This window comes from Dendrobium catenatum, unplaced genomic scaffold, assembly GCF_001605985.2.
Source record: "Dendrobium catenatum unplaced genomic scaffold, ASM160598v2 fragScaff_scaffold_1593, whole genome shotgun sequence".
Lineage (NCBI taxonomy): Eukaryota > Viridiplantae > Streptophyta > Magnoliopsida > Asparagales > Orchidaceae > Dendrobium > Dendrobium catenatum.
This window is the reverse complement of record NW_021320055.1, coordinates 1,192,089-1,219,412: the sequence shown is the minus strand read 5'-3', so window position 1 is coordinate 1,219,412 and position 27,324 is coordinate 1,192,089. Positions and strand designations below refer to the sequence as shown.

Genomic DNA, 27,324 nt, shown 5'->3' with positions numbered 1-27,324 from the left:
ATCGATCACAAGAAATAAAGGAAGAAAAATGGTAGAACAAGAAGATCTAGAACTCACAAAGAGATCTAGCTTCTCCTACGAACTCACTAAGAGATCGAGGAGGGTGAACTCACAAAGAGATCATAAGTGGCAAATATTCTTCATTCATCAAAAACTAAAACTATTACATAAGAAAATGGCCATATAAATAGGCCTCAAAATGACAAGACAACAAAAGACTAAAAATGCCCTCGGGCTACAATAACGACCAACTACCCATAAGGGCAAAAACGGAAAAACATAAAAATCAAATAAACTACTACATAAAATGATGAAAATAAAGGTCATGATCGTGGCCGTCGATCTCCGGCATCTCCTGATGGTACATGTGTCGCAATCTCTGACGATGTCCTCATCATTCTCCCCAGGTGGGAGAAAACTCGACCCCGTCGAGTAAGCATCTATAGAGCTCTCGTACCACTCTAGTAAGTCAGGGTCTAGTCTCTGTAGCTCATCTCGGTCGATTCACACGTTTTCCGTCTCCGGCTTTCCTTCCCATTGAACCAGATACCTCTGACGACCACCGTCCATAGTGGAAATGATGTCATCGCTAAGTATTGCTTTAATCCTCTCCGCGGTAGGTCATGTGGGGAATTTTGGGAGTGGAGGTAGACTGGGGATCTCACCAGGTGGGGACTCACAAGGCTCATCAAGTAATGAATTGGTGGGGGTTAAACTCTGGTCCCTCATAGGTTACAAGGTCTTCAACGTTAAAAGTGGGGCTAAAGTTAAAACCTTCGGGAAGGTCTAGCACATAAGCATTACTGTTAATTTTGGAAATTATTTTGAAAGACCCCGCGCTTCTCGCGTGTAATGTCTTAACGGTTCTTTGTGGGAACCGCTCCGGACGAATCCGAACCATCACATAATCTCCCACTTCAAATTCGTTAAATCTTTTCTTGAGGTCTGCGTTAAGTTTATAGCCAGCATTGCTCTGTTTAATTCTTTCATTAATTTCTTTTGCAATGCATGTAAATGTGATGCCAATGCAAGAGATCAGGTATGCATGACGAATGACAAGACTCATGAGCTTACAAAAGTTTAAAGCATAGACAAAAAGGAAGACAACAGACTATAACACACAACATACTAACTCACACGACACGTTGCTAGAACAGGTGGATGGGTCACAAAAGAGGGGTCTAAAGTGTTCGGTCTAAAGGAACTGGTGTGGGGGAGCAATGAAGACATCCTTAGCTAAAAGGACATTCCTATAGGAAATTTCAGTCAGGGTCATAGGTAGTCTCCTAGGGACAATAGTGTAATCTAGTAAACTCATCCCACTAGGATAGGGATGGTCCTTAACAGGGAAGGACAAGACTATATCGGGCAACACGAATGAATCAGGAACAAGATAAGGGGAAGGCTCTTGACCATAATGGGATAGCCAAACGAGTCACCAGCAGGTATGAAACTTAAGAAATTGGGTATGGTATCCATACCAGAAGAGGGCACGACAGTTAAAGTTGTGACAAGAAAGTATGAGCTACGACTCTCTCTAAAACCAAGGTCGGTGATATAAGTCCAATCAAGAGAGGTATACTCTGTCAAATGCACATTTAAAGGAGCAACTCCTAGAATAGAATTCAATAAGACAAAAGGATGTTTAGGGTTCAACTTAGGCTCATAATCTTTCAGAATCAAATTACTATCTTCCAAGTTTATATTACTATCCTCAAAAGGATCAGGTTTGATTATCACCCTAAGATCATTGAATCCGGGATCACTTAAGTCAAGGTTTAAGTCAGGTATAACTTCAATTTTCTCATTTTCAATTTGAAATTATCCACATTGACATTAGAATTATTCAAAATTAAATCCAAATTATTTGGAGTCGCCTCAGTAATTAGATCATAATCTTCCAAGTTTAATTTCAGTGTGTTCACGGTCAGGTCAGCTTCTGTCGAGACCATATTACTATTGTCTAGGCAAGCCTTATCCAAAGAAATATCCTCGCTGAGACTAGGATCAGGGTGGGCTAAGAAGTCGATGCTTAAAGGTTCCAACTTTCCTAGTCCAGGGTTCAAGTCATGCCGGGAGTCTGACTTAATCACTTCAGTCTCATCCTCAGAGAAGTCCGCGTTATCAATAGTATCCACGAAATGGGTGTAATCAGTCTCGGGTTCAGTAGAATTCTTCTTCTTATTGCAATTATGTACTAAGATAACACTTGTAGGGTCAAAGACTGGGGAGGCTAAGGGCCGACGGGGATGGCTAAAAGTGGGTCCAAGTGGGGAGCCATAAGAGATTGGTCTAACAGAAGACCTGCTAAAGACTCGGTCATCAAGACTAAGAGAAGACCTACAGGGTGGGACAGCAACCTTGACGTTACTAAAGGATGGGTGGTCTCGACTACAGTAATGCCCCTGGTTTGTTCCAGCAGAATAGGTAGGGTGGGGCTCTAGATGGCGGTCATTGGTAGGGGGTCGGTATTTTAAATTGAGTTCTCGCCTCATGTCTTTCCAAGTAGGGTACTCACCACGAGACTCTTTATGATCTTCCGATTTCATCCAAAATTGAAGAGCCCGACCTTGTAGGTGAGACTTAGCAATGCTAACCTGGTGGGATTCAGGGATATGACATGATTCAAAATAGTCATCTAGTTGTCTAGCCCATTCCCTAAAATAATAAGGGTCCGAGGAGCCATCAAAGGTGGGCAAATGGTAAGGTGACTCTAAGTGATGTCGTTGAGGATTAGTCTCAGGTCTAGGTTGATAAGCATAGTGGGGCATCTTCCGACTCGCATGACTTAGCGAATGGGGAACGTACCTAGAGTGGGGAGAATCAACATGTGCCTCCTTTGTGGTTTTAGTTAGAGAGCCTACAAGACTAACTAGGTCGTCTAACCTCTTCTGAAAACCTATCGAGTCCATTTAAAAGTGTTGAGTGATGCTTAATGAGGAATGGGTGTAAGGGACAGCATTTAGACACTAAGTTAGGCTCACTTAGACTCACTACATGATGCAGAAAAAGTTTGGTCAGCTAGCTAAGCTAGTGGGTTAGGTGGCCTAGGCACTTAGGGAGGTTATTAGGTTGAGGGCAGCACCTAAACGCTTAAGAAACTAGCCTACAGTTCACTAGATGTGTGCAGGAATGAAGTGGACAGCAAACTACAACATGGCATAAAGTTTTCTAAGGGTTGTGGGTTGGTGGTAAAGTGTGGGCAGCAACATAACAAGGGTTTTGGGGCACCTAAAAGTCACTAAACAGTGCAGGAAAAGTCCTGGACAGCAAGGTTTTCTAGGGTGGCAAGTGACCTAGGTGATTGGTTAGGTGGAAAATGGTAAAGATAACACTTAGGTAAGATACAAATGAATGTTTACAATGAAAATGTCATGCAGAAAATTACTGGACAGCAAAGTAAAACAGTGAATAACAATATCTAGATGATGTTATGCATGTAATTGACGAATGGCAATGTAAACTAGACTCCTAGGATGCATCTAGCACAAACAAAGCATGCTAGCCATGCTCTGGTACCAAGATGATGTGATACAACATGCGGTGAAACATGAATTGTACGTTAGAGATTAATGAGAGTTTAACTTTGCAATGTTAACGATAAAATCTAGATTACTCAAGTTGGATTTAAAAAAAAAAACTTCGTGATAGATTATGTTACGGCAGTGATTACATTTAAGAATTACAAGAGTCTTACAAAATATAACCAAAATAAACTAGATAATGCAAATAGCTACTACTAAAGCCACAAGTTTAAAATTTAGATCATTCACCTTGGGGTCCTTTCATTGCTCTCGAAAATATGGGCTAGCGGAGGAGGATTGTAAGTAAACTCAACGATGCCACTAATAGACAAGTAATCCCGAGAGGACTCGTCTCCAGGGAGGATGCCGGATTTGGAGGAGCGGGTGGGCGGCCGTCGATGATGCACTCGGAGTCTGGACGTTGTCTGTCGATGACTCGGATGAGAGACGGGAGGATCCGATCCAAGTAATCTCCAACAGTATCTTCGTCGGATTCAAATCCCGCGTCGAAGAACGGCGATCGATGGATGTCCAGGTTGCCGTGAGCGTCAAACACAAGTCCCCATTCGAGCTCCGGATCCGCCATTCATGATAGGGTTGCGTAGAGAGAGCACAAGGGGGAGTGGGGAAGTGGGTCGGGAAATTGGGGGAGAGAGGTGGTCACGGTTTGGTGGTTTAGAGGGGTTCGGCCAAGGAGGGGTGGCCAAAGAGGGAGAGCAGAAATTCTGAGTAATTTCAGAATTTTGGGTGGTCTAATGGGGGTGATTTAATTTGGAATTCAATTAAATCACAAAGGTGGAAGGGGCGGCTAAAAGAGGAGGAGTGGGGGCTGATTTTGTGGAGTTAATATGTCATTTGGAGGAGAGAGAGAGGCCCACTAAGAGTGGCCGGCCATATGAGGAGGAGAGAGGGAGGTTTGGGAGTTATGAGAGTGAGGCCCAAGTTTAAGTAAGAAATTCAATTAAATCTGAATTTTATTTCAGATTTAATTGTGACTTAGGTAACTTCCCACAATTTAAAATGAGAGGGAGATCTAATTTGAAATTCAAATTAGGATTTAATTTCATTAATGAGATCCCATAATGGAAGGGAGCCAATTAGGAAAGTGTTTAAACGAAATTTGAAATTCAAACCATAGGAATTCAAGGGGGGAAGAGGTGGTGGGAGAGGGCTACTGGGTTGGCCGGTGGGGGGAAAGGGGCTGGCCGGAGGGAGGTTGGTGGCTGGCCGGCGGCTGGTTGGCCGGCGGTGGCTGATCTAGCCGGCGGAAATTGGAGGCAGGGTGGCCGGCGGTTTTGAACAGCTTGGATTGGGCGGCAGCAAGGAGCAAGAGAGAGAAATCAGTAGGGGAAAATCTTTGGATTCAAGCGTGAATTCCACTCTTCACAAATGCTTCAACCCGAATCTCCACGACGACGAATCGATCACAAGAAATAAAGGAAGAAAAATGTTAGAACAAGAAGATCTAGAACTCACAAAGAGATCTAGCTTCTCCTACGAACTCACTAAGAGATCGAGGAGGGTGAACTCACAAAGAGATCATAAGTGGCAAATATTCTTCATTCATCAAAAACTAAAACTATTACATAAGAAAAGGACCATATAAATAGGCCTCAAAATGACAAGAAAGCAAAAGACTAAAATGTCCCTCGGGCTACAATAATGACCAAATACCCATAAGGGCAAAAACGGAAAAAACATAAAATCAAATAAACTACTACATAAAATGATAAAAATAAAGATCATGATCGTGGTCGTCGATCTTCGGCATCTCCTGATGGTACATGTGTCGCAATCTCTGACGATGTCCTCATCAGATACACTCCCTTAAAAAGATAAACATCCAGTCTTTGCTAAGCATAAATAAATTAATATTTAAGTCCTAATTTATTTCTTTTTTTTTTTACTAAGTGGCATAAATTTTGTTAACATGATCAAATCAGTGGCATTAATTTTCATTATATGCAAAATAACAAATCTACTCAATGCATCGTCAAGCTCATTCTCCATCTCAGCATGGTTTCAAAACAAATGTGCATTTTAACAGAAATTCAAACCATTTAGGATGTTTGTGTCATAATTTCTTTTGTGAATTCAAATACCTTAAGGCTTGATGCTCATAATATAGGATAAAGTCATAAACACTTTAGGGAATAGATAATGGCCCCAACAATTGTACGAGACTCGATATTTTTACTTGAGCTCATCCTATTTATCACTAAATAATGTAATTGAATGTCCCTCTTAGCCTAAAATCATCCCAATACCTATGCCTGAAACATCATAAGAAGCATTGAATACCTTATTAAAATCAATTAGTTTAAAAAGCAAAATATAAGAAAATTTCATTCACTTCAATTCGGCTTTCTTAAAGCGTATAAAAAAATGAGTACAAGTGTGCATAAGCACTATTATTTCATTATCCTTTAACCATTCGACTAATTATGCATCACAAAACAATTTGCACTACATCAACTTTATAAGCTTGGCAAATTATATATATTCTCAATCATTGTTATACTTTATCTCAACCATCCAATAGCACCAAAATGCAATTGAAGAACTAATGCAATCAAAAAATTCTGAGAGGGGCCCAAATTTTTTATCACAAAAAACAAAACTCTCTTTCTAGGATGATAGAAAGACATAAAATGCTTAAAGAACACAAATACTATAAAACACAACTTTATATAATAAAACGACTTACAAACAAAGACTCTTACAAACTTGACTAAAACATGACACCCTAAACTTGCTTTCCAAAAGAAGAAGGATACAGGTGGGGTGGTCACTTGCGGAGAGACGAAAGATGTTAGAAGCCGAGAGGAAGGGTAGAAAGAACTCGCAAGATTTCCCAAGAGATAGAAGAAGAAGAGATGAAACAAGCTCGCAAGCTTTTCCAACAAAACCCGCAGGTTTACATTTCCAAAAATCATTCATATAACCATTTTTAAACATACGCAAAACATCTCTATATATAGGCATGAGAGGGGAATACAAATAGTCACAACATTAATTTAGAAGCTTATTTAAATAGGGAATATGAAAAGTCAACAGTCAACTCCAGGAAACGAAGCACCAAAACCACGGAAAAGCCCCCATCAACCACGGGAAAACAGCCCAGGCGAAACTCGAAGAGGCAGCCGCAAAAGCCAAGGAGGCCCGCACGGAACCGAAGCACCAAGGCACGGAAAAGGCCACCTAGCACGGGAAAACCAGCAGCTAACCGTGGAAACCAAGGAGCCAAGGCACGGAAACAGCCAACCGTGGACACCAAGGAGCCAAGGCACGGAAATCCAAGAGCCAGCCGCAGGAAACCAAGGAGGCAGCCGTGAGAACCAAGGAGCCAAGGCACGGGAACCCAAGAACCATCCACGGGAAACGATTAGACAAGGGGAAGAAGAATAGACAAAATAATGAGCTACTAATAAATTAATAAATGATCTAAAAACATAGCTCATAATGAGCTAACTCTTAGTTCAATAAATGAACTAAAAACCAGCTTATAATGAGCTAAATCTTAGCTCAAAAATTAATGAGCTAGCAAGCTCAAGGGAAATCAAAACCAAATTTTTTTGGGTTTGATTTGCCCCCCCCCCCCCTTTTGTCTACATCAAGAACAAAGAAATCTCTTAAAGATAACCAAGATTGCAAAGAAAAGTTCCCTCGACAAAAAAAAAACATCCTTAATCATAAAGTCTTTGTTAAGAACAAATAAATCAAAATTTTACGTCCCAATTCATTTCATTAAATTTTTTACACGTGCTATATTCTTTATTAATATGATCAAAACCAATCAAATTATTTTTCCATGTACGTAAAATAAGAAGTCTAATCAATGCAATAACAGGTTCCTTCTCAATCCTATCATAGTTTTTAAATAAAAAATGTATTCCTATTAAAATTCAACCCATTCAGTATGTTTATGAAATAATTTCTTTTGTAAATTCAGATACCTTAAAACTTAGTGATCATAATATAAGATAAACTCTTTTGGTAACAAATACTGTCTACATTATTACATTTCTAGCTCGATTGTATACATATATCATAATTTGAATATTTTTGTTTTTTATATCCAATTTCTCGGATTTCCCTCTCAACTTAAACATCCCAAATATGTTCATTTTGCCATATAAAACTATTCATTCTCTCTCAATAGATTTCATTTCTCTTCCTCTGTGGCCCGAGTCATAGTAATAGTATTGGCACTATAACCCCCGCGGACCTAGCAGCAAACCACAATTATTATAGCAACCCATAAGTACCATAGCAAAAAGTGAGTATAAGGTAAAAGCCAAATATGAGTTTCCTACAGCAAGAAAGCTCAACCGATGTACTCTCATGTCATGTTAAAAGCATTGTGTCGGATCACCCTTATCTTAGAAAAATTCTTACAATTCAAAAGTCGATTATGAATCATATTGTGATACAATAAAAGAAGTTGCACACTGAAGGCAAAGAATTTCCTTTAACTGCACAAATCAAACCTGTTATTTCATAGGTTTTGAAAACTGAAAATTAATGCAGTTGAAATGCATTTTAAATGTCGTACGATAAAAATTGCATATTATATTTTTATCATATATGTAGCAATAAATGGTATATTAATGATGAAAAAATATTATTATCCACTAATGATGTAAAATAAAAATATATAAAGGACTGCGAGAAATAAACACGAGAAAGGCAAACAACAATGCAAATTACCTTCCCTCTTGCGTTTGAGTCTTTGGACATAGTTGGTCGAAGCATTTCATATAAAAGCCCTAAAACCATACAAAAAGTATATGATGAGAAAGTTTAAGCATGTATGACAATACCAAATATTTGAGATAAGGCTAATAATGATGATTATCCCTACAACGATGTAAAAAAAATATCCGTGAAATTAAAAAATATATAAAAAAACAAAAAATAGAGCAAATTAACAAGGGACCTCACACAAAGACGCCTAACACTTGACAGTCATGACATGACCCAATCATGTACATATAAATTAGACAAAAATGTACCAACTCGATGGTGGAGTATCCAACATCCCAACACAAATCCATGAGATTTTGACAAATAAAATAGGTCAAATTTTTAACATCCTTGCACATACTAAAAGCATATTGTTTTACAACAGGTTTCGTTAATGTTGTTTTGTTGCTTTTTTGTGCTATGGAAAATAAACTATCTTTTCTCTTACAAAAAATAGAAATTTGGATCATGAGTTCAAAGCCATAAATGAGATGACTGTGCAATATAGTCAAATAATTCCATCTCAAATCAAATTTGAAATATGCTATGTTTTTTATAGAAAAGAAGCTGAAAAAGCATTCTCATTATTCACATGCAAATCTGTATCATCCTTAGATGGAAATTTTTATTGTATCTTACTTCATTATGAAGAGATAAAATTTTATCTAAGCAAGTTACTCGTGTACTTATATTAGATAATGCATAGTGTTCAATCATCGTGAATTGTTTCCGGTTAGGATAGTTTTTTGTTATATAAGAGAAACTTACTTCTAAATCTTCTACTCCACATTAGGCACAATGGTCAACAAAATATTAGTTCTCCCTAAAATGTGACTAATTTTTTTGTGATTCTCTTAAATAGTCTCTTATTGGTTTTACTAATCGTTCAACCAAAGTTTCTACACCTACTATAATTAGTACCACTGCACTAGATTTAATATGTATTGTAAACCAATTTTTGTCTGTACGGGAAATAATATCCATATATTTTACATAGAAAACTAATTAATTAGTAATAGTCAAGACCTCAAAACAAAATGAGAGTGAGATATCATGCTCACACTTATGTTAGCACTATGAATCATTAATCACCATTCATTCCAACTAACAGATATTTTATACAGCATTTGGTATGGTTTAAGTTTTTTTTTTTTTTTTTTTCGTGGTCAATATTTTCTAAAAGAGATTTTTTAACCACAGTTTTTTATTTTGCTTTCTCAAAACAACTTTCTAAAAGTAAACACTAGGAAAAGCAACAAAAGCTCTTCAATTCTATCCAACAAACCCTACTTTTTACTTGTTGTTTTGCCCACAACAAAAGTAGACACAAAGTAAAACAAATTGAAATAATAGTACCAAAAGAACTATATTATACTATTGGGATACCATGAAAGTTGAAAAGTTCAAGGGTTACACCAAGAAGCGACAATGAGTTTGGTGGGTAGTTAGGAAACTCAATAATTACATCCAAAAACCTAAATCAGGATGAAACTAGATCGCACCTTAATAGATCAAAACCTGTCATATTGCCTTTCATGGTACCATTTACACAACATGTTCCACCTATAAGGATTCGCACTAAAAGGTTTTGTAAATTTTTTGTGTATATCTTTATAATGAGCAAGGCGGAAGAAAATTGTTTCTTATGAAAATGTGACCACAGCCTTCATTCCTTAAGCTAAAAATAAACACCCCTGATCTAACCAAATTGCTTTTGCTCGCGAAAATTTTTTAGAAGTCTCGTAGTGATTCAATGTCATTCTGTCATCATCCTTTTCACCGCTGTTGGCTTCCTAAATTAGACAATAAATCTCATTCCATGTACCATGTACCATGTACTAGGGAATTTATATCTCTTCTGAATCTCGCATTATCATTTGGTAACTAGTGCTCTAGGAAGAAACCAGGCATATTCATGACTCGTTGTGTTACTTACCAGATATTCCAAGAATATAAGAGGCTATTTTTTACGTAAATATGACACTTTTAACACATAAAACTGATTGGTGAATCCACTCGACTGAGTTATCATTGTTAAAAAGTTAGTTGTCTATTCTTTGAGTCAAGCTTGGCAGTTCGAGGTAAAAAGTAAGAAAACATACCAAGCTAAACCCTCTTATGTTTGACGTCAGGCAGTACAACTCACTTCTTTCGAGCTCTTTCCCATTTTTTTATAGAAATATCGTCGATAAGTTGTCTAATGGAAAACCAGTACCATCTCCCACTCAATTCAGATCAATGAGACGGATAGAAACGACAAAATAACAAATCTCCATAAGTCAAGCTTCACGCTCATTCCCAAAGTGCCCTTTAAAATTTGCAAACTATTGCACTCCATCCAACACTGATCACATTCCCCATTTCTAGTGCCATGTAACTCGCTCATCTTAACAATAGTAAAATACACAAAAGGAATCAAAGGGAACAGTTCGAGTGCTTACGGTCGCGAGTGATCTGACGGAAATTCTTGTAATCCCCACCGGACGAGAAGTCGGAATCCGACATTGACATGATTGGAAATGCCTCGGAGGCTGTTTGGCAACAGGATTTATGCTAAATCCTGCCAAACGGGATTTGAGCGCCCCCTAAATCTCCCGGCGGAATAAATCCTCCGTTTCCCTCTTTTTGCCGTAAATCGCAGATTTACTAAATCCTCTAGTTCGGCGGTTTTACGGGATTTGGCCGAAGAAGCGCGCGAAAGGGAGAAAGTTACCTTCACAGCCAGCGAGCTCCCGTGCCTTTACAGACAGCGAGCTCCCATCTTTGGTTCCGATCAAAATGTCTTAACTTCCAATCCGACAGTAAGGGAAAGACGTCAAAGGAACGAAGTCGAACAGCAACGAAGAAGCCGAAGAGCAACTCCTGCGAAGCAACGAAGCCGAACAGCAACGACGAAAAGAGAAGATGAAACGAAAACCCTAAACGGAAGTTACTACGGGCTTAATTACGTTATTATTGATTAACTTAATTAATATAATTTAAAATATGAATACTTAAATAATTAATAGTAGATTAGTGCGTAAATTAATTATCTATTTTAACTTAATTGATTAGTAATTAAATATTAATATAATTTAAAATATATAATTAATAAGTACTAAAAATTTTAAGTGATTAATGAGATAAATAATAATATAATTTATAATTAAACTAAGTAAATAATACTAAAATAATTAATAATTTATTAGTTAATTAATTTGTTATTTCAAATACTTATTAGATTAACACATAAACAAATAATTTAATCAATAATATTATAATTAGTAATTAAACAATTTAATTATCATGCTAATTTTTAATTAAATTATTTATCATTATAATTTCTTAATTATAATTAAAATTAAAATTAATAAGTAACTTGTATTTAACATGTTATTAAATTTCTAACAAATTAAATTTAATTTTTAAAAGAACGAGCATCCTTAAATCTTGGATTATGTTGGCAAACAATTTCATGGATTTAGAAGGATTTTAAAACTATTTTACCAAAGAGTTGTCATGATTTAACATGCTCGGAATCTTAGATTTACATGATTTACTAAGTACAACAAAAGTTAAATCAAATTTTTGCATAACAGCCCCAGCTTCAGAATATCAAACCCTAGAACACACACATGTAAAATAAAATGAATATATTAGATTGATATATGGCATAGGAACACCTAAATTTTTATTTAATTGGACCGAAAGTTTTAATGCAAGGTTTTTTTTCCGTAATAATATAACATTATTTGTAATGACTTAGTTACTTATAAATTATTGAAGTAATATTTTATATATTTCTAATTTTTAGCATTATTTAAATTAAAATAAGTATTGACAATAATATTTTTTGAATGTAAAAATATTCTGAGCTCTAGAGAAATAAAAGTTCAATGATAAACTTTGCACATTGTAAGAATTGTAACAAACACCAGATCTTTTATGTGGAATTTTCAGGAAAGGGAAAAATCTTGTGGTCTAGCTCTGTTAAAATGATTCTACAAGTTTTTAGCATCGATTACAAAGGATTCTTCTTCAAAGAAATATATGATTATAATATAAAAATATATTATATTATTGGGGTTGGAAGATCTCTTTGGCATTAGAATTGTTTCTAAGAGATTGTTTATTTATTTGTTTGGTCATGCTCTTTTTAAAAGAGAATATTAAAATACTAAGAAATCTAGCATAAATCATATTGTTGAAGTTGGGAGTTAGAGTTGATGTAAATTGATCATATAAATGATAGCATGCATTGGCATTATTCACAATAGTAGACAACGGAGTTCGTAGAAGTTGGAGTTGTCACAATCTAATCCGATAAGACCCACAAATGTGACAAGTCATATCATGTCGGATTGAAACTCCAATATCTAGTTTTGAAAAAATTTCAAAAATCTTCTTCCAAACAAGACTTTAACACAAACACAATACGTAAAGCTACTGACATCATCCATTATACTAAAAAATAAAAATAAACTCTTCCAACAAATCTTTATTTTTTTCTTTCATTATCAAAATATATTTGTAATGATTACATTACATTGCATGACTACAAAACAAAGTACATAGCAGAAAAAATAATAACTAGCCATTATTATTCATAAATCAAAAGAAGAATACATGTCCAGACTCAAATAGGATCCAATAACTACTACTCAACCAATTGTTTCTCTTTTTCTGAGACATTGAAAAATACGAAGCAAAATATTTGTACCACAACTCAGCACACAATGATTAAATCAATCTAAAATTTCAAATCTTTTTATTTATTAAGCATTCCAATATATCTTACAAACTAAAAATCACCAAACCCTGAGTGATTTTTTTTTGTGAGCTCCTCATAGCCTATTCTACAATCCCTAAGCAAAAACCCACCAATCAAATGTCAGCATCAAACATATTCTAACAATTCAAGGCCTTTTATGTCTTACTCGTTTCATTTACAATCAAAGCTTCCTCAACCCTTGACCCCTTCAGCAAACTTGTGCTAGAAGATTCAACGTGCAAAAATAGCCATCAAACACCCTTCGAGAAGCTTCCTATCAAGGTATTTCTTAAACCCTTGCTTGACCTCTAAGTATTTAGCATATTAAGCTTTAAAAACACATCCCCACTCTTCATCTATCCATGAGGGAGCTCTATTTCAAATTTTAGCCCATTTCATTAAGTGAATATGGTTTCTCAGCTCTAATGCATGGGAAATAAATGATCGGAGCCGATGACATCCCTTGTTTTATAAACAAGGGCTCAAATCTTGTTGCTATGTCCGTCATTTAAAATGCGGGAGACACTTTGTAACCTCCATCATATGTTTGACGTCATCGAGACCATTGATCCAAATGGCGTGGATCTAATAACTCAAATGCACTATGATGTGGTTAAATCAGCCTTGCCATTGTGCTCGAATTGATGTTAGTAGAAGTTTTTAGAAAATTATAAAAAAAATAGCCATTAGAATAATTTAATTGAATAATTAGTAGTATAATTATCATTAACAATTTACATAAATGATCATATAGCATAATTTATATATTAATAATTAATTAGAATAATTAAATAATTAATAGTATTATAAGTAGTATAATTAAATAATTTAAGTATAATTAAATAATTTAATTTAATAATTATCACTATAATTATCATTAGAGTAGTTTAATTAATATTTTTAATTTATTGGTTATTATAGCTATTAGAAGTAGAATATTCATTAAATTAGTTTAATCTTTAACTAATTAATTCATTAGTATGAGTATGAGTGAAATAATTTATATTTTCAAAAAAATTAAAGTAATCAATATTAGTTTGTCATGTACTCTTTATTGATTTTTTGTTATATTATATGAATTCAAGTTATATTTTTATGTTGTATGCAATTATCATGAATTTATAATTATCTTATTCAAATTTAAATCCCTAACTATCATAAATCTTGAAATATGTTACCAAAACTTCTCAGGATTTAACATGATTTAACATTTGTCATATCAAACAATTTTGTGGATTTAACACCCTCGGGATTTACTAAATCCTAATTTTTAGGATTTGATAACTAAAGTTAAATCCCACTTGTTGCCACATAACCCCTTAAAAAGTTCGATTAATTAGTAGTGGTCTCTACGTCCCTCGCCGTCACTTAGATCAGAGACCCCTTCTCATGCTCGAAAGGAGTGATATGAAATGTGATGGAAATAGAGGGAAGGAGATGGTTTATGCCCTCTGCCCTCTCCCTGAAACCTATCGATAAGGTAGACCATAGAACGAAGACTCCAGCTAGGATTGATAGGTTTTCTTGGGTGTTGTGGGCGAACAACTTTCTCAGCTTGACCGGGAAGAAGGATGATGTGACACCCCTAATGGGAAGTTCAAGGTAGTTGTAGGAGAAATTATTTGGTGCATAGTTCGAATTTAGCTCTAGCAACGATATTCCAATTAAATCTGGACACGTTAAGAAGATAAGTGGATGTTTAATTAGATATTATTTATTATTTTTGTCTTATCATCATGTCTAACCTGACCAGAACCAAAAAAATTTGAATTCGTAGGAGTTCGCAAGACTCGAGAGCTGTGTCATTTTACTTTTTACCCCGCATTTTTCACTGTGCCTTCTCTGGTCCGGTCTAGACATTGTTCTACTCATCCTTCGACATTCCAAGATATCACATTTAAGTTGTTGCAAAAGTTCTTCTCCTTCACAAACATGTACAAGAACTTGTAGCACCTTTGATACACTTTTGCTGCATAAGCTTCCCTTAGGAAGTAGCCTGAAAAGCGGATCTTACAACTTAATTCTTTAGACTAAGATGTCCATAGGTTTAAATTTGATTGTTTAGGATTTAGGGTCATTAAAATTTATTTAGTAATTTTTATAAAACGTGGATCTTATGACTTCACTTAGAAGTAGCCCAAATAGCAGGTCTTACAACTTAGCCCTATAAGCTAAGATGCCCGAAGGCTTTAATTACTTGGATAGGAAATACTATGATAGAAATTTCACATGCTTTGAATATAGGAATTATAATTATTGTACTTCAAAACATTATATAAATATGAAATTCTTTCTTGAGGCTTTTGCCTTGATTTTTCTACAAAAGTTATTTCATATGATTAGATTTAGATAAGGACTTATTGCCTCTGCTAAGGTAGTCCAAAGATTTTCAATTAGGTAGGTCTTAGTACTTCATTTGAAGTTTGCCTAACAATGGGTCTTACGACTTAGAACCTTAAGTTAAGTGGCCCGAAGTGTGGGTCTTACAACCAAGCCCTATAGACTAGGCTGCCCAAATGAGGAGTCTAGGGCTGTATTATCACCTAAATGTTTCCCTCAGACGTCGGTCTTACGACTTCTATTAGAAGTGGTCGGGTAGTTTTAATTAGGGATCAGAGTTTAGGTCAAATTTTTACCTAAAATTTCCCCCTAAGGTCGGGTTTACGACTTTCCTACGAAAGTTACCGGGTAGTGAGTCTAACAACCAAGTTATTATAAGCCCTGTGGTTTGAATTTGATTGTCTAGAGATTTGTTCTGACCTTATTTGAGTTGGTTAAGTTTCTGATTTTGACACTACGGGTTTTGGCATTGTGTTAGTGTTTTATTTGTTCTGCGCTCGTAGTCTCTTTACTACTACAATATTTCACTTATTTACCCATTTTTTCAGCATTGTTACTCTAGTAGATTTTTTTATACTTAGTTTTTCTTGCTTTCCAATACTTTGTTCTAGATAGCGAGAGGTGTATTACGTCCTCTTGTAGCCCTTCCACCTCATTAATTTATGACTCGATAAATCTCAATTGAAATGCTCTCTTCCTTTTATGACTCCAAGTCAAAAAAATAAATCAGCCATGTATTCCTCTAACTTGACAGGACGCCTTAGAGGTTGCTGATATTCATTGATTGAGTCGATATATTTTTGAATCATATTTTTCTGCCTTATTAACTTCTTTATCTTTTCTTTCTAAGATTTTGATCTAGGTTTACTCTTTCCTTTTTTATCTTTGAATTATTTCAAAGGTTTATTCTTGCTTGAACTTGGCCCTCCTATCACTAAGTTCTTTGAAGAAAAGAGTATTGGATCAACTATCAATTCTAACGCGCTCTTACGACGAATGCCTTCAATGGCCAATAGGACATTCATCATATGTTTAGTTTTCTTTGAGATAAAGGTCTCCCAACCACCTTCATCTTCCTGGGTTGCCTTTCTTTTCTCGTTCTCTGTGCTTTGACAGGGTGTAGAGGAGATAACATTAATTTTCTCCCTCTTGGGATTCACAAGAATACTATTATAAAGTGTAAATTCACCATTCTGATAATTTTTTTCGACCTGATATTTGAATATAAAATAGTTTTCAATTTGGTGACTTATAATCCTATGATATGGATAGTAATTCAAATCCTCAGTCATGCCAGCCTTTTCTGGTCGGTGGGATTCTGGCAATTAAAGGCTGATTTTTAGTGCTTGCCTAAAAATCTTTCCCATGCATTCCTTTATGAAAGAATACGACTTGTTAATTTTCTTCTGCAAGTTAGGAGGCTTTTGCCTTTCTCTTGTTTGTTTTAACATCTTCAGTGGATTCATTGAATCTTCCTTTTCTTTTTTATCCAAGAAAGACAGGAATGTGGTATTTAGCTCACTTCTTTTTGGATCAAAGATTTTGATCTATTTTCCTTTTTGGTGCATTATTATTATAGTTGAAGCTGACACTTGTAGGCCTGGATAACCTTTCAAATTTGGCTACACGATCAAGTAACTCCTGAAATATATTAATTGTAGCCATCTCCAGATATTGAGCCATATAATCATCTATGTTTTCTAGTAATAACTCGATAACATGCTTTTTAGTGAGCTGTTGCTCACATTTCATGTTGAGATTTCTCTACCTGGTTATGTACTTGGTGACTGATTCCTCTCTTTTTCTTTTCTCAAAAGTGAGGTCAGCGATAGTCACATTCTTTGTTGCACTGACGAATCTTTTAATGAACATCATCTCTAATTTGGCGAATGTTCTTACTGAGTCGTTGGGTAACTCAGCGTACCATTCAAAAGCTGTACATATTAGGCTACTAACAAATTGGCGTAGTAACAGAGCATCATTGCCTCCTGTATTTCCACAGGTAGCTTTGAATTGTGCTAGATGTTGACGAGAATTTGTAGTACTATCAAATAAATTAAATTTTGGCACTATGTATCACTTTGGATACTTCTCTTGGTCATATTCTACCGGATATGGACGACTTTTTCCGACCAAGGCTTCAACAACTTTAGAAGCAATAGCTGCTTTAACCTTTAGACTGATGAAATTTTCAATTTGAGCTTTACTGACTATTTCGTCTTCCTTAGAAGCTATCAAAGTTGGCTCTTGTAACTCTTCTGATCTTCTATCAGGAGGTGCCAATGCATCAGGAGTAGTTTGAATATTCCCTTGAGAATTTGTTATAAGTGGTTGACTAGTTGCAGCCATCATGCCTAGTTGTCCAAATAATTGTTTCATCAAATGATGGATTTCTTGATCTTTCTTCTGTTGCATTAATTGCATTTCTAATTATAATCTCTTTACAACTTGTTTAGCTTCTTCCTCCTCAACCTTTTAATTATGGAGCATTATTAACATATGTTGCTTGTTCTTAGCCTTCTTGTAGTTATTCTTCATTTTATAAAATCAATGCTTCACTTCTACGAGTATATCGGAACAACTTCAACATACCAATACACTCTTCCATTTCTTCATCATTATCATAATAATTATCATCTTCATCCAACTTATGATCCTCTCCAAGTTGGGACCGCCGCTTCCAATGTATGACTGGAGAGTCGGGAGATTCTTTGTAGACATGACGGCTTTAATCTTTTGGTATAATCACATCAACAGAAGACTCCTTATTAGGGGACAACATCTGGACATGAAATTTAATTCATCCTTTGTGGATTTCTTTATCAAGATCATCTTTCTGAGCTTAAAAATATTTAGGTCTTTTTGGAACCCAAACTTGATGCCTTCTTGGAGTCACATACCAATGACCACCAACATTGGAATATACTTTTGAATGGACATATTAGTGATACCATTGTCAGGGCCTTCGTTCATCATATCTTCTATTATAATCTCTTACATGTCGACTATTAGAAGGCTCTCCCGACTATTTTCTTCCATAATATGGGTATCGACCCATATTAGGACAAAATTGTCTTGGCTTTCGGTAGTATGGAGGACGTCTAAACTCCATTATATAAGGTCTTATTGAAAATTTGTTGTTCTGAGGATGAACCACATTTGAGGAAATAACTTCAGTGATAGATTTCCTTAGTCTTCTTTACAAAATTCTGTCTTTAACAGTCTTCAGTATTTTATATATCTTGGAAGAGACAAATTTTTCCTTCTTTGGTGGTTGTGGCTATTGATGTGAAGCCTCCCAAAAAGACTTCTTTAATTGATCGATTGCATCATTTCTTTTTACCCATTTTAACGGTTCAAAGCCGTTATTGGTTGGTACATTTGCTTCTAACTACGGTGATGACTCTTGAAGGGTATCGAGCACCCATCCATTAGCTCGTAAGCGAGTGTCGGCCTTCCTTCTGGCTTTATTGGAAAGCTTAATACTTGCATCAAGAACTTCAGCATTGTATTCTTCAGGCATTTCATCATGGATTATGTTCTGACTGGTTGTATTCACGCCAACGGATTGCAGCTTTGCATAAGAAACTTTCTTTTGAATTACTGGAGTAGCAATAGGTGCCATAGAGAGTCTTTAAAATACAGAGGCTCTCGTGGGAGCATTCTCATCAACAACTTCAGTGGTAGACTTCTTAGCGACACCTTTGATAGTAGGTACACTAACAGTATTCTTAGGAAGGAACTGTTGGAATTGTACGACTTCAGAAATAATTCTGAATTGAATGGTTGCTCCAGCATAGCCTATATTCAGAACAGCTTGAGGGAACTGCACTCTAGCTCCCTCACCCAAGTTCACAGTCATGAAAGACTTCACAGGCGTTATATTATCAACCTATCAACAGAACTTACAGGGATTAGAGTTAACCTGAATTATGCTAAAAAAGAAAACACATAACTGCATTGAATAAACATCTATATTTATTTTTAGATGTTTCATTATTTGAGACAAATTATAAATTATTTTTTCATCCAAAGATGGAGAGAAAAGTAATCCCCAGCAGAGTCGTCATAAATTTGATAGCTCAAGAAAAATAGTATGAATGCATGAATCTTGCTTTGCATTCGTAGGATTTCGTTTCCCTTAAGTTAGATTGAATTTAACCAGATTTCCCCTGATGATAGTGCCAGGATTTAAAGATCTAGGGTCCTTACTTCCTGTGAGCGCAAGCACTCAAAGTTAATTATCTCTCTTACTACATAAGAGAGAACTCTCGATTAAGGATGAATAAATTTTAGATATTTTTAGTCTCAATGGTGGGAGAAATGGAGGTAAACACAATCAAGATCCCATGGTTCCATCATCCTAGGTATACCATAGATTTCAGTCTACCAACACTAACAATTATTGATCGTAAGGTCCAGGAAATCTGATTAGCAGCCAAGGGTTACGTCCTATCAGGGATCTTGAGAAGACTGAAGTGGTTATATATGAATTTTAATTTTATTGAGTGTTTTGGGATTTACAACTATTAGAATACCCATCAATTTATTAAGTTTGAGATTTATGACTTCGTTTAGAAGTAATCCCGAAGTTTGAATTGGAGCGGATCTTATGGCTTCTTTATGAAGTAGCCCAAGTATTTAGATTTGGTTTGGAACTTATGGCTTTTATAGAAAATAGCCCGAGAATTTGAATTTGGAATTAGGGCTTATTACTCTATTTATGAGTGGCCCAAAGATGGGTCTTACAACCTAACTCTACAACGAGGCTGCCTGAGATTTTAAACTTTTTGGGTAGGACTTATAGCTTCCCATAGAAAATAGCCTGAAAAGCGGATTTTACAACTTAATCCTTTAGACTAAGATGCTCATAGGTTTAAATTTGATTGTTTGGGATTTAGGGTCATTACAATTTATTTAGTAATTTTTCTAAAACGTGTCTTATGACTTCACTTAGAAGTAGCCCAAATAGCAGGTATTACAACTTAGCCCTATAGGCTAAGATGCCCGAAGGCTTTAATTACTCAGATAAGAAATTCTACGATAGAAATTCCACATGTTTTGAATATAGGAATTATAATTATTGTACTTCAAAACATTATATAAAGATGAAGTTCTTTCTTGAGGCGTTTGCCTTAATTTTTCAACAAAAGTTATTTCATATGATTAGATTTAGGTAGGGACTTACGGCCTCTGCTAAGGTAGCCCAAAGATTTTTAGTTAGGCAGGTATTAGTACTTTGTTAGAAGTTTGCCTAACAATTGGTCTTACGACTTACAACCTTAAGCTAAGTGGCCCGAAGTATGGGTCTTACAACTAAGCCTATAGACTAGGCTGTCCAAATGAGGGGTCTAGGGCTGTATTATCACCTAAACGTTTTCCTCAGAAGTTGGGTTTACGACTTCTATTAGAAGTGGCCGGATAGTTTTAATTAGGGATTAGGAGTTAGGTAAATTTTTTACCTAAAATTTCTCCTTAAGGTCGGGCTTACGACTTTCCTATGAAAGTTACGGGGTAGCGAGTCTTTCAACCAAGTTTTTATAAACAAGGCTGCCCTGTGGTTTGAATTTTATTGTTTGGAGACTTGTTATGACCTTATTTGAGTTGGTTGAGTTTGTGATTTTGACACTTCGGGGTTTTGGCACTATGTTAGTGTTTTAGTCGTTCTACGCTCGTAGTCTCTTTTCTACTACAGTAGTTCACTTCTTTACCCATTTTTTCAGCACTGTAACTCTACTAGCTTTTTCGTACTTAAATTTTCTTGCTTTCCAGTACTCTGTTCTACCTGCAGTAGCTAGATTTACCACTTTCCTGCATTAATTTAATTTAATTATGATGCACTTATTTTTTATTGCTTGTTTACAGGCAAGTGGTGCTTGCAGTAGTTTAGGGGATAAAATCCACAAGTAGTTGTAGGAGCTTGTACATGGGAGCTTTGAAGAGCTTGCAAGGAGTTCAATTTTGAGTTGGTAGAGTTGTTTGGAGAGGTTGTACAGTCTGTTTGAGAGTTATTAGTTGGAGAGGATTTTGGAGAGTTTGAGAGCTTGTATATGTCAAATAGTGGACAACACTCTCCCCTCCCTTTTCTTTACTTTTTTTTTTCAAAATTTAATTTAATTAATCAACTAACCAAATATCAAATTTTTAGTTAATTGTATTAATCTAAACTTTAAAACTTTCGGATTTTCAAAACTCTCAGAATTTAAAATTATTATATTTGAAATTTACATTAAAACTGTTCTTGTATTTTAAAACTTTCATATTTTAGAAATATTCTCATATTTTAAAATTACTCTCGTATTTTAAGTAAATCTTTGAAAAAAATCATAGATAATGTTAATATTGAGTCATTCCCTTGTCTTGAATCTATTCACAGCTTTCATGTATTTCCCAAATCAATCAATTATTTTGATTAATTTTAATTGACATATTTCTTATAAACATTAATCAATCAATTAATTATTTAACGTTCAAATTGAATTGTACTATAAAATTTTGAATAAATTTTGGTAGTCTCTCGGCGTCACCTCCCCACCGAGGGAGAAATCGAGGCGGCACTGCCGTAATTTCTTCTTACCAAGACCTAAGGTCGATGACGTAAGGTCTTTGATTTTAAACCATACCACCAGTATCTAAGATCGACTGCGTGGGGTCTTCAAATTTAAAACTATTCGCTCGAATCTAAGATCACGGCACGGGTCTTCGAATTTCACCATCCCGACCAGACCTAATGTATGATGACCTGTGGTCTTCGACACCTGTTTGAAAGTTTTGTTCTCTCATCTTATAAGAGATGGAGAGAGGAGGAGAGTCAGATAACCACGGGAGTCGAAGGAGCAAGCCGTGTAATCTCTGCACCTTTTGCAAAGAAACGAAGTCAGCCAACAATAAGGAGCCATAAAAGCAACGCGTGCAATCTCCACCTCTTGCAAAGGATTGAAGTCGGACAACCACGAGGGGACGAAGAAGCGACGTGTGCAATCTCTGCCTCAGGAAAAGTAACGAAGTCGGATAGCCATGAGGAGCGGAAGGAGCGACCGTGCACTCTCTACCCTCTTGTAAATCAACGTAGCCGAAAAGTGACGATGAAAAGAGAAGATGAAAGGCGAACCCTAGACGCTTCTATAAAGCGACAAAGTCGGGCAACAATGGAGGAGCCGAAAATAGCGACGTGCGAATCTCTGCATGGCCGAAATGGCCAAACCGAACACTAACCAAAGAGCAGAAAAATGAACGATTGAGTGTGAATCTCACTCTTTGTTCTTTGGCCGTCATTTTTAAGAGATGATCATGCGGTTGTTTAGTGAACAATCGCTTCGCTTCGTGGTGTGGGTCCGATATGTCGGTTGCTTAAATTTTTTTTATTCTATTTTTTAATAGTCAACAAATGTCAACGTTAAAATAATTTTTATTAAATGCTATTGACCACTTATTCATTATCATATAAAGATCCCCCAACCAATCATGATTATGGAGGTTCCCTTCTGTGATCATTTTAGTCCATATTTTCTCAAACTCCTCATAGTCATACTTGCTCAAACACTTATAAAAGAGTCATCTGTCTTTGTTGCTGTTATTGAAGCACCCAACTTTTGATGAAACATTTTTAGAGATGTGACAGTGGCATAGTCTATGACGAGTGTGAGGTAATGTAACTTCTATGACCCTAATCATTGTTGGTCTCGATTAGTAATTATTGTCATTGGATGTTTATCACTCATTATTTGTATAAATATTATAAACAAACATGTAAATAATTCAATTGTTTCCTTTGATATGAAGATCTCCCCTAACAAAATTTTCTGTCAATGATTATTAACACTGATAAACGGTGTACAAACTAAATTATATTTATTTAACTTATAATTAGTATAAAAAATTGTCACATCTCTAAAACAGTTATAATTTATCCTACACATCCCATTAATCCAAAAAAATAACAATATATTAATTTGGATGTCCCATGCGAACATGTTGTCATGAACTTAAACAATATTTAAATAATTGAATCAAATAATTTGTGTCACCAAATTTAATCTTTGTTATTGTCCCCTTATGAATAAAGTTGTATGCATCCCTCTTAAAATAATCCAACATTCTTGATAAAATGCATCAATGGTTCTTCTTCCGACTTCTGCCATTATTTTCAGATCTAAAACTTTCTCATCATCAATATTCCTACATGATCTCAGGAGGAGTCAGTTTTCTGGCCTAGCCAATTCATAATTGTGTGATATAATAAATTTTTTCACATTCCAATTTTCAGCTTCATTAACTGCAAACCTAACAAAAAATAGACAACCCATTCTTATCTCTGATTTTTTATATTTTGTTCGAGAATTTAGATTAATTCTCTTCTTGAAACCAGGTTTTGAATAGATAAAGTCCTTGAATAATATCTTTTTAGAATTTGGATAGAAAGTGTGAAGATCCTTGCGCTCACTAAATCCAATATTATGGGCATAATTGCAATAAGCATCGTATGCTTCTTTCTCATCTTTATACACAACCTGTAATATGAAGAAAAGCACAACGAAAGTGGAACAAAAGTGCAGTGAAAACTTAATACAAAGCAATTGATCTTTAGTTCTATCATTTCACTGTGCTTTTAATGCGCCCTTGTTGCATTTTTATTGTTCTTTAGCTACGCTTTCACTACGCTTTTGTTGCACACTTGATTCATTGCAAAGAACAGTGAACACGTAGTTAAACCATATTTAAACCTTCTCAAAAGTGTAGTGAAATATTATCAAAAACATAGTGAAAGCATAACCTAAGTGCAGGAAAATAACAGTGATGGCGCCGCAAAAGCACAACAATAGCACAGTTGCAATCTATAGTGAAAGCTCAGTAGCAAATGTGTAGTATTTTTTTTTTACGCCCTTGTATGCGCTTGAACTGAGCATTGATGTGTTTTTTTCTACACAGCTTTGTTTTAAAACTTTGAAAAATTATAAAACATTGAAAATTCTTAAAACATCTTAGGATGAGGTAGAAATTTATCTATAAGTTAAAACCCTCAGCAGTTCCAACCAAATTAACTTTCGATTTTTGAATGTTTCCTTACCTCATTTCATCATTTGTGTGCTGTGAGCATTCCATCTCCACAAATATAGCAACATTGTTTCTCATTTTTTTTCTTTCTGAACTATATCAGAAGTCCTAAATATTTTGAATTGGAAATTTCACGGTTTTTTTCTTAAAATGGAGTGGCAACCATAAACCCCTTTTTTAAAAAGTATAAAATTGTGGGTTGGGTTAGGCTTGTAATAGCCCGTATTTTGATTTTACTATTTTTTATGGAGTTGTTATAACTCGAAATCGTAAATCATCTCCGCCATAGTATTTTGATCATAGTATTTTACTTACACGAATTTTTTCGTAATTTTTAGGCATCGGTGAATATCCTTAAGGAATTTGTACATGTCGGTACAAGTGAGGATTTCGGGACCTTCTGGTCTCCATTTTGCAAATTGATTTCATCAATATTTTTTTAAATAACATGATTTATTTTATGAATATTTTTCTGTAATTTTCTGAGTACTAATATGATTTTTTTAAATTTTATCTTAAAGAAACTGATTAAATTATACTTTTATATTAAATAATTATATTATATTTTATTCAAAAATATCTTAAAGCACTAAGATTTAATAAAATCCCTTTTTCTCCTCATTACTTTGGCAACAGAGATATGACATAAGGAAATAAGAGAGAATTTAGAGGAGAGAGAAAAAACAAAATTGAGATTTGAAGTTCGCGAAGCGATTTTCGTTCGTCGACACGGTTGGGAGATTTGTTTGTCTCGTTGTAAGAAATTCATATTATATTTCTGATTTCAAAGATTTTGTATTTTTGATATTTTTTCGCTCAAATTTGTGGTTTCGTTACCGAAAAATATGAATAACTTTAAATTGATAAAACTTTCACGTCCTATCTTTTTATATGTTATAGAGATTATGATTATAAGCATTTTAAATATTTATTTCATAATTTTTACCCGGTGATTTTAAAAATACAGTGATTTTTGTCTAACCCAAAATTTATTCTGATGTCTAAAAATAGTGGTGTAGTATAATAAAAGTCTTTAAACATCATTTAATATAATTCCTAATATTTTGGTAATTTTTTGAAAATGTGCATTTTGCATAGTAGGATTCTTTGTTGTATACCGTTATGGCATTTTAGGCATATTCTTTATTAAGCTTATTTATGCATTATTTGTTGCAACACATTGAAAATGGATGTGAATGTGTGCTTGAGTAATTGATTATCGCTATTATTATTATAATTTTATGATAATAATATGCGTGTATGAATCAAACAAGTAAAGACTGCTTGACCCGTTGGTTGTAGACTGATTGACCTGTACGGATGGTGGGCTAATGGGCTTTTCTTTAAATATTGTGATTTGATATTATCTTATACTAATTCACGTGATACATTGATTGAGAGTTATAAGGAGATCATTATTATGACATCGGGAAATGAGTGACAACTCTATTTACTGAGCCAACAGTTTACTAACACTGATATTAACACTAAAAAACATCGTGATATCCAGGGCTTCTACTTGTTTAGTGTGACTACTCAAATGCATATTTCTGAGGCATTGTTTTTATTATTGTATGGATTTATGAGTACTGCACGTATTTACTGTTATCGCATTATCTTATTGCTTCTACCTCTTCACTATTACTGCTATAGATACTGACACTATTTGATACTATTGATTCACTGTATTGATATTATGCATGTGATATACTGAGCACGTGATATGAATTGCCTGGATAACATGTACATTCCTATATAATTTTATTTCATTGATTTGATTTCGATAGTATATAATAATATTTTGATTTAATGCTTTATATTATTTATGTATTATTGGTATTACTGATATGATGATTGCTTTATAGATTTGACACTCGCATTAGTTTACTACTTTACTGACTTTTGTACCGTAGTAGTTTATTGTTTACAGATTCTACTACTACTGCATTTGAGATTTACTATTTCTACACTAATTCAATGATCATATGAATGTAACTGCTACGATTTAACTGTTGATAAGCATATTGCTCATTTACCATGCTTTGAATTCAGTTGTAGGTTTTGGTAACCTGTTTGACTTTTTAAGCTCATTATATGTGGTTAAATGATTTCAGACAAAGGCAGGGGAGCAAAAGTGTGAGGCTGGTCAGGTTCTATTTCTTTTTGTTATAGCCTTAAACAATGTATATGATTTTTGGGAATGAATACAGATGTGTACATTGAAGTTTTAAATTATAGAATCTATTTTGTTGTTTATTATTGATACATGATATTAAATAGCTATGGTGTTGTTCATTAATAGATAAAAGAAAAATTCTTTTAATTTAGATTCTAGAGCATCGCAGGGCCGGTGGAGCTGAAAAGATATAAATAAAAAAAGAAATCTAGTTAAAAATCCCGAATTGACCATGATCCCCACTGATGACCTCTTGTTGTAGCACTCACGATAGCTCTCCTGTGCTGATGACAGCAAGCACGACCAACCAGCGCAGGGTGTTGGGCGTTCTCGGCCTCCTGCAGTCTTGCGCATGCGTCCACAACTGAATCCACTCCTGCGTCCAAGCTGGCATGATGTGTTTGTACCCATACAACTGAATCTGATCCCACACCGATTCCACTCCCCCTCTTCCGCACCTGGCCTAGCTCGCTCGCTCGTGACCCCTTCACCCGCAAGCAAAAGCGTTTGGGTCGAGTCAACCTGGTAACTTGATGGATCAAGTTGAGGTCTGAAATTTTGACATGTTTACATAATTGAGTCCGATTAGGGTCAATACATTTGGACCCATATCCATTTCGTTTGTACCAGATGATATACATATAATATTAATATATTAAATATTTAATATATAAATAATATAAAATAAAATGATATGTATATAAATCTTTTTTTTCCTAAGGAGATACACATGC

The 27,324-nt window shown here is 35.0% G+C and overlaps 1 protein-coding gene across 1 annotated transcript in view; it reads right to left on the bottom strand.

Moving 5' to 3' along the window:
- LOC110104303 (SNARE-interacting protein KEULE-like) overlaps positions 1-11,197 on the bottom strand; it is a 39,537-nt gene extending 28,340 nt beyond the window's left edge. The window contains exons 1-2 of the mRNA XM_020833346.2: positions 10,712-11,197; positions 8,235-8,293 (exon numbers count right to left, since the gene is read on the bottom strand). Coding sequence (XP_020689005.1) covers positions 8,235-8,293; positions 10,712-10,781 — 129 coding nt within the window. The 5' untranslated portion in view covers positions 10,782-11,197. The remainder of the gene's footprint in view (positions 1-8,234; positions 8,294-10,711) is intronic.
- Positions 11,198-27,324: the final 16,127 nt, after the last annotated feature.